This window comes from Mixophyes fleayi, chromosome 4, assembly GCF_038048845.1.
Source record: "Mixophyes fleayi isolate aMixFle1 chromosome 4, aMixFle1.hap1, whole genome shotgun sequence".
Lineage (NCBI taxonomy): Eukaryota > Metazoa > Chordata > Amphibia > Anura > Limnodynastidae > Mixophyes > Mixophyes fleayi.
Window position 1 is genome coordinate 39,185,806 of NC_134405.1, and position 9,177 is coordinate 39,194,982.

General features: G+C 46.0%; 1 protein-coding gene across 1 annotated transcript; it reads right to left on the reverse strand.

Annotated features, from left to right (window-relative positions):
• Positions 1-8: 8 nt before the first annotated feature.
• Positions 9-7,598, reverse strand: DHPS (deoxyhypusine synthase). Its single transcript, XM_075206630.1, has 10 exons — positions 7,491-7,598; positions 4,444-4,653; positions 3,651-3,764; positions 2,724-2,845; positions 2,540-2,636; positions 2,357-2,443; positions 1,505-1,610; positions 1,027-1,130; positions 690-815; positions 9-553 (listed from the first exon to the last, which is right to left on the reverse strand). The coding sequence occupies exons 1-10, from the start codon at positions 7,494-7,496 to the stop codon at positions 455-457; spliced, it is 1,071 nt and encodes a 356-aa protein (XP_075062731.1). The 5' UTR covers positions 7,497-7,598; the 3' UTR covers positions 9-454.
• Between the last annotated feature and the right edge of the window lie 1,579 nt (positions 7,599-9,177).

Genomic DNA, 9,177 nt, shown 5'->3' on the forward strand with positions numbered 1-9,177 from the left:
TGATTTTTTGAAACAATGTTTGTTTATTTCCATAGATCCCCTGATACTTCCATGCAGATAATTACAACTTAAATAAAAACAACTTTAAAAAAATTAAATTACAGCGGCTGCTACAGGTGACGAGATTCTGCATGGCGAGGGTGGGAGGGGGACCATCTCATCATGATTTGACAATCTAGCAGACCTCCGTGCACCAGCTGTGGATTGGACGACACCTCCCGTCTTCTTCGGTCACCCACAGCTGGAGAACCAAAGCTTGCCTACTTCTGGCCTATACATACAGTACTTTGTATATACATGTAAACCTATGTACATATATAGCTGTGGAACTGTGTATTTACACATGCGGTATACAGAGATGCTCTATTACTCTGCCGATAGTAGCCGGGACCTGAGTACAACGTGCAATCAGCCGGGAAAAGCAGAGTGCGGACAACTTTCTGCATTCATCTCATCAGTCTTGGTCTTTCTCCTTGCTTGAGAAATCCGCGTGTCTCTGGGCGAACGTCTGAGCCACGAGGAGAGGGAAGACTAGAGTGGCGTCGGCATAAACCTGTGGAAATAGAGAGTGAGGGATTGTATTTGAGCAGGGGACAGGGAGAAGTGATAATGAGGTCTTCTACAAGAACACCATAGAAAGGTCATTAATGCGCTTCGGGGAAGGTCAGAGATGGGTATGGACCACAAACCTTGACGGGGTTGGCATCCATGCGAATCTTTCCCCAGGATACCGCCTCGTCGGGTCTGGCCCCGGCATCTGAACCATCAAATTCCTGAGCTGTGTTCACATACACGGCATAATCCGCTCCATTCCTCTGAAGAAGGGTAGAAGAGGATGGAAGTTAGGAAGGAGAGCATGAAGAGCATGTGATTCTGGGTGGAGGATCAGTGCATGATTCCACATTTAGCATTAAGTCTACAACACCCATTATAGTTCTGGACACGGAGGAGCCTGAGAACCTACACTATAGATAGTATATAGATAATATAGTCGGACGGAAGCTTCAGACATTCTCCTGCACTCACCATGAGATTGGCGTTGCAGATGTGGTGTTTAACCAGACCCCCTCCCAGAATAATCATTCCGGTCTTCTTAGCAAAGACCACGGAGGAATTCAGCCGGCGAATATCTGTAAGGGGGAAGGATGATGTATATTAATTCTTATATGGTAATAACAGACAGAGTTTTATTACAGTTCTCCAGTGACGACTTCTGGCTACATCACCTAATCGGTAGGGAGCCTTGGAGCCCAGGACTGAATCCATATATAGTTACATTAATTATACAAATGCGGCCATATTAGAATAAAACACTGTAAAGTTATAGTGACATTGCTGCTACTTCCTATCTGGGGAACACTGCTACATTGGGGGGTCAGGTGAGAGCAGAGAATAGGTGGTGTACACAAAGGTGGCTGCAGAGTGCGTCTAGTGAGCTACTGATACCACATAATGTGAATCACATCCAGCACCATCTACTAACAACAAACAGTGTTACATGTACCTTCTACAATGTCCAACTTCAAGCCGGGGTTCTTGTACGAGTGGAAATACAGCATATCCCCTATAGACCCATCTGTGAGCGCTGGACTGTACACAGGGATGTTGTTCTAACAGAGAGAGAAATGGTATCAGACACTGACGTAGTGAGAGGGACAGACACCATGTCACATAGCTCCCTCCTGTATGTGTCACCCTGTGGTGGGAGGGACAGACTCCCTGTCACATATCTCCCTCCTGTCTGTGTCACCCTGTGGTGGGAGGGACAGACACCATGTCACATAGCTCCCTCCTGTATGTGTCACCCTGTGGTGGGAGGGACAGACTCCCTGTCACATATCTCCCTCCTATCTGTGTCATCCTGTGGTGGGAGGGACAGACTCCATGTCACATAGCTCCCTCCTGTCTGTGTCACCCTGTGGTGGGAGGGACAGACACCATGTCACATAGCTCCCTCCTGTATGTGTCACCCTGTGGTGGGAGGGACAGACTCCATGTCACATATCTCCCTCCTGTCTGTGTCATCCTGTGGTGGGAGGGACAGACTCCATGTCACATAGCTCCCTCCTGTCTGTGTCACCCTGTGGTGGGAGGGACAGACTCCATGTCACATAGCTCCCTCCTGTCTGTGTCACCCTGTGGTGGGAGGGACAGACACCATGTCACATAGTTCCCTCCTGTATGTGTCACCCTGTGGTGGGAGGGACAGACTCCATGTCACATATCTCCCTCCTGTCTGTGTCATCCTGTGGTGGGAGGGACAGACTCCATGTCACATAGCTCCCTCCTGTCTGTGTCACCCTGTGGTGGGAGGGACAGACACTATATTTCACACACTCTCAGAGTGAGCACTTACCTTCTGGGCCCAGTAATACACAGAATCTGGGTGATTAATTTCCTTCCCTAGACGGGCTATCATCTTAGATGGTGTCCACTTAGTCCCCTGCAGGAGAATAGAGTAAATGTTGTGTTTACACATAATCCCACACATCGCCCATAAACGATACAAGCCATCATACTCCACCATCCACAGCCTCACCTCAGTGTCTTGCTCCAGCACCATCTGATCTAATATTGGGGTGATCCAGTCCTCGAACAAGCAGTAATTATTATTGGGCACTAGGAGATTACCAATCCTGCAGCAGAGAGAAGTGTGGGATGAACAGACAGCAGGCGGAGGGTCAGGGAACTGACCCCAGTAATACAGCATGAGGTCACCTTACCTGTTGATGCCCCTTGGCCTCAGGTCTGCCCCTTTCAGGCTAAAGTCCCCCAAGTAAGTGGGCGCCAGGCATTTTATTATGTCCTCCTCCACCCCGCCCGCTGTGGTGACTACGATATCCACCTGCAGAGAGATACAAGACAATCGTTAAAGTAAAACAAGGAGGAACCCCCTGGATCTTGTTATTTGGACACCAATATATAGCGCCCCTTCTCTTGTTCTGTATGTGGGAATATGCGGACGTCCCAAAATCAAAGATTCTGTGTATATTAAGTTAATGAGTAACTGGAGTCAGTGACATTAATGTGTATTAGCTGAAGCATATAACTGCTGTATTAATAATGAGCTAAATCTGTCTACCATGCTCTCTCCCACTCCTCTGCAGCAGGTCGCCATGTTAGGAGGGAGGGGCTAAACAGGCAGACAGTGACTGGTCAATATTAAGACTTGCTGGGTAGAAGTGCAGTGTGTGGATTGGTGGACTAATACACAGGGGCGGGGCCAGTGATGTCACAGTAACTTTTTTACCTGTGTGAGAACCAGTTAGGGCACAGTCTTCAAAATGTGGGAGGAGCTTCGACTATCCACAATGTGAGGTTGTAATACTTCACTTTTTAAACCAGTTGCAGTGATAATAAAACTGAACATTGAATTTCACATTCATTGTTCGTATCTGAACGTTTCAAATTGGGGGCTTGGTGGTCTCTTATCGTTGTGCATTATCATGCTAGCTTTACTCTCAATTAAACCACAGTCACCGTTTTTCCGCTATGTGCTCACTGCCTGGAATGGTTTAGTCCCTGCCAGGCAGGGCATTCTGGGACCTGTAGTTCCACACTAGTTGCAGAACCACGAGCTACCTACGTCTGTATTAGTCACAAATTGACACTAAAGAAATCTCTGTGGCCCTGCCCATACCCCCGCTTACCATCTTGTGTTCCACCAGGTAGCGGATGATCTCTCGCACACCAGAGCTGATTAGGTTGGAGGTGTATCCCAGTAAGATGGTACATCCACCAGGGGAGGAGAGCTTGGTTTTGATCTGCAGGATGAAGGATATAATTCATATTTATTTATGTACATGAGAAAGACAGGGACAGGTTAAGCTCTACCATGTACTTGTATACATTTACATTGCAGCGCTCCACGTTATCCAGGGATGCCATACGGGGTGTGTCTAGGAGATATAGCAACCCATTTATGTGATGTCATTGGGGGTGTGTCTAGGAGCTCTAGCAACCCATTTATGTGATGTCATTGGGGGTGTGTCTAGGAGCTATAGCAACCCATTTATGTGATGTCATTGGGGGTGTGTCTAGGAGATATAGCAATCCATTTATGTGATGTCATTGGGGGTGTGCCTAGGATATATAGAAACCCATTTATATGATGTCATTGGGGGTGGGGCCAGGAGATATAGCACCCCATTTATGTGATGTCATTGGGGGTGGGGCCAGGAGATATAGCAACCCATGTATGTGATGTCATTGGGGGTGTGTCTAGTAGATATAGCAATCCATTTATGTGATGTCATTGGGGGTGTGGCTACAAGATATAATACAAAATTATCTTATTGCTCCCTTCAACATATATCTGGAATTGACTGGTTTCTCTCCTCGCTTTATCACCAATCTCTGTCCCTGTGGTAATAAATCATGTTTATGTCTCATTCCTGCACTGCCTATCCTCCTAAATGTATCAGTTTGTTGCCAACTTCTTACCATATTGTTGATCTCTCGTACCGCCTGTCCATAGTGCATAGCCTGAAAGCCGGTTGTTAGGTAACTCTGCAGCAAAGCCTCATAATTGACCCCGGAATTGAAGTCATAACCTCTGACCTGGGGAGTGCCCTCTGGTAGGGAGTCACTGGGCATTAACACTGCCCCCTTAGCATCGCTGGGCAGACCCTCTGCCATGGTGGTGTTGCGAGCCTGAGGAAGGGAAGGCATCAGTAAAGAATGGATATTAAAAGATGATTTATACACTACTCGGCACCATATCTTATTGATATATTATTTATGTAGGTTACATGAAGACAACAGCTAGATCACAGACTACATAAAGGGACATACAAGAGGTGTGTGTTAACACAACAGAATCTGTACAGACTGCCACTTCCTGTCTGAGACCCATATAAATAAAGTTCTGGTGTTTCCGTGCTTCATAATCACATGCACCATATCATACTAAAGACACACATGAACTGTACATCAGTGCACACAGACACTATTCTTATTACTTATACCGTGACAGCATATTCCGCAGTGCTTTACGCTTGAAGGTTTGGAAACTAAAGAAAAGTCTTATGCAAGGGAGGGTATTCCACACAGTGGGTGGAGCCCGAATAAAAAGTCCTGTAAGCGGGAATGGGAGGATGTGATGAGTGGAAGAGAGACGCAGATCTTGTGCAGAACAGAGGGGTCAAGTTGGGAGATATTTTGAGACAAGTGAGGAGATGTATGTTAGTGCACTTTTGTTGATGGCCTTGTATGTTAGTAGAAGTATTTTATATTGGATTCGGTAAAAAAAAAAATAGGCAACCAATGTAGAGATTGACAGAGTGGCTCAGCAGAGGAAGAACAATTTGCAAGGAAGATCAATCTAGCCGCCACATGCAAAATAGATCGTAGGGGTGAGTTTGATTCAGGGAAGATGCAAGAGGAAGGAATTACAATAGTCAATGCGGGAGATGATGAGTGCATGAATTAATGTTTTTGCAGTGTGAGATATATGTGTGTTCTGGAAATGTGTCTTCGATGCCTCTGTCAGGATTTGGATACAGATTAGATGTGCGGAACAAAGGATAGTTCTGAATAATGATAATAGCGAAGGGTAGAGCATATTGTTGTTAGTAACAGAGATAGAAATGTCAGGCAGGAAGTTTCTATTGGTGGGTAGGAATATTATTCACGCTGTTTTAGAAAGATTGAGTTTGAGTTGGCGAGATGACACCCAAGATGAAATGGCAGAAAGACAGTCAGTAACGCGAGACAACACAGATGGCGAGAGATCAGGAGAGGATAAACTTAGATATCATCTGCATAGAGGTCATAATGAAATCCAAAGGAGCTTATTAGTTTCCCTAGAGAAGTGGTGTATATAGAGAATAACAGAGGACCTAGGACTGAGCCTTGTGTTACTCCAACTGATAGAGGTAGCGGAGCATAGGTGGATCCAGAGAAACAAACACTGAAAGAGCGATTAGATAGGTCGGATGAGAACCAGGATAGGACAGTGACTTGAAGACTTAGGGATTGTAACGTTTGTATGAGGAGAGAGTGGTCAACAGTGTCAAATGCAGCAGAGAGATCCAGGAGAATAAGTGAGTAATCGATTTAGATTTAGCCGTGATCAAATCAATGACAACCTTGGTCGGAGCAGTCTCTGGGGAGTGTTGGGAATGAAAGCCTGGTGCAACCAAATAGGTTGTGTGAGGAACAAAATTGTGTAAAGCAAGTGTAGGCAAGTCTCTCTAGAGGCTTGGAAGGGTAGGAGAGCTGAGGGGACAGTAATCTGAGAGTGAGTTTGGATCAGAATTAGTTTTCAGAATAGGAGTAATCACGGGGTGCTTGGATCATTTTGGAAAGATACCAGTGGAGAGAGAGAGAACAGATATTAGTTATGGCTGGGCTGAGCACAGGTGGCCGAGAACAACTGATCTGTGAGATCGGGTTGGGTGGACCGGTGGTAGGAGAAGAAGAGAGTAGAGGCGTCATCTTTATTTGTGGGATGAAATGAAGAGACGGTGCCAGAGGGTGCAGGAGAGGAGCTGGTTGCTGGGAAGAGGAGACAGTTTCATATCGGATCTTGTCAATCTTGTCCTTGAAGTAGGACGCAAGATCTTGGGCACTGATGGTGATCGGTGCTTGGGTCAGAAGCCTGAGCGGAGATGGGAAGTTTGTTTGTCCATAGATTGGATATTAGAGGTAGATAGCAGTATATCTTAGAAAGTCATGAGAAGATAAAGATTTTATCCTATGACATGCGGAGCATAACATATCAGTAATACATGTATACTAAAATACATCACTAACATAAATGCCATGTACAGTATAATGGACTTGCAATTGAGATGTAATACATCTGTGACACACACATGTACATAATAACACATCAGTAACACACGTGTGTTATCTTATACTGTACATGTACAGTATAACATCAGTAATACACATGTGCAGCATCACAGTAACACATACATTTGACATGTACAGTATAACCCATCAGTAAAATATACTTGTAACACAATAGTAACACACGTGTTACTGATGTTATATTGTACATGTACAGAATAACATATCAGTAAAACACATAGACAGTATAACACATACATGTAACATGGACAGTATAACACATCAGTAACACACATGGACAGTATAACACATACATGTGACGTATACAGACTGGTAACACATACATGTGACATGTACAGTATAACACATCAGTAACACACACATGTGACATGTACAGTATAACACATCAGTAACACACACATGTGACATGTACAGTATAACACATCAGTAACACACATGGACAGTATAACACATCAGTAACACACACATGTGACGTACACGGACTGGTAACACAAACATGTGACATGTACAGTATAACACATCAGTAACACACATGGACAGTATAACACATACATGTGACATATACAGACTGGTAACACACACATGTAACATGTACGGTAACATATCAGTAAAATACATAGACAGTATAACACATACATGTGACATGTACAGTATAACAGATAAATAACACATACCTCCATACTCCAGACCCGGCTCACATGTCACACCACCGTCTGCTACGGAAACAACACGGTACAAAGCCCCGGATAAGGGGCGGGGCTACGGCGCACTCTCCTCGCGGCTCATTGCAGGAGAGCTAGCCACGCCCACCGAGAGGGCAGGTCAGGTAGAGTAGGCGGTTACGTAGGACCCGCCCATGTGTGTCGCCCGGGTTCCCGGAGCGCCGCACCGTCACTGCGGTCCCCAGCCTGTCTCACCCCTGTATACAGCGAGCCCCGCACGTCCTCCCTCCGCTGTCACACTGAGCTGCAGAGTGTTACCCAGGACACCGCGGGGCGGATATAAAAGAGGGGGTATGTAGGGCAGGTTAGACTATAAAAGCAAAAGTTTCCTTGGTTGCTATGGCAACACCTCCTGTTTCCCTGCCGCCAGTTATCCCCCATAGTGCACTGCGCCTGATGTATTCCAGTCACCTACCTGTTGTACTTCCCCAGGCTGCAGTAAGTCATTGATGTGCATTGTACCATCTGGTATGGAGACCAGCCCTGGTCTATCCCATAACTAATAATAGTATGGAGAACAGAGGGAGCGCGCTGTGGCCCCAGCAGAATGGGTCAGGTAAGTATAACCTTGTGCTGGGGTCAGGTGTAGCGGGTGTGATGCCCTGACCCGGCTGTCCGTCCAGTAGAGAAGCGGCTTTGTGTATTGGGTGCAAGGTACCTAGGGCGCGGCTGACTGTTTTCTAAGCGTTCCCCATTCACATTAATGTTACGCCGACTGATCATATCATCGCCTTAGGGAAGCACGGTGGCACAGTAGTTAGCATTGTTGCCTCGCAGCGCTGGTGTTGTGTTCAATTCCTGCCAGGACCCAATCTTGGTGGCAGAGCCGTAACTTAGAATTCTAGCGCCTGGGGCGAGAAAGACAAATGCCGCCCCCCCTAGCCCTCAATTTTAACCAAATTAACCTAAAATATTCTGAAATTGCGCCCCCCTTCAGCGTTGCGCCCTGGGCCAGAGCCCCTGTCGCACAGCCCTAGTTACGGCTCTGCTTGGTGGAGTTTGTATGTTCTCCCTGTATTAACGTGTCTTTTCCCCAATAGAGATGGGGCAGGGACTGATGTGAACGGTTTCATAGCATAGCAGCTGATGGCTGCCTCATCCTCTGCAACATTGTAAGGTGCTTTTTGGCTAAGATATTGTCTGCCCTAGTAGGGGATCCTCTGAAAGGGCGGGTCTCCTTGGTCAGATGCCAGAAGGCCGATGATGTCTGGGTGGTCCCATAGTGGGCTACCATGGGCTAGGTCACTGGGCTACCTGCATTTTTTCCTTTTAAATCTGCCTAGTAGGTTCCTTTGTTCCTTTTAGCCCACACCTGGGCTAAAATGTGCCTGTCGGTCCCTGATTGTATACGTATAACCAGTGTCACATGAAAGATGACATTCCAGACATTACACACCCCAGACCTCACCTTTGCATGTCACTTCTGCTTACATGAACCACATTTCTTACTGTCATGCATTCACAGATGACACACTGTCCATTGTAGCTACTTTTAATTTTATCAGAAAGTCTCATTTATAAATAAACACGTTGAAGTTAGTGTAGGGTTTCACTTCAGGGAAAGTGGAAAGCAGGCAAAATCCTCAACCAAAAGCAAAGCCTCCACACCCCAAACAGAAGCCTATTCTGAATCCTAAAT

Coding starts and splice junctions, on each gene's coding strand:
- DHPS (XM_075206630.1), bottom strand. Junction 3,765..4,443: donor TACGAGAGATCAACAATATG/GTAAGAAGTTGG, acceptor TTCATCCTGCAG/ATCAAAACCAAGCTCTCCTC. Junction 554..689: donor TGGATGCCAACCCCGTCAAG/GTTTGTGGTCCA, acceptor CTATTTCCACAG/GTTTATGCCGACGCCACTCT.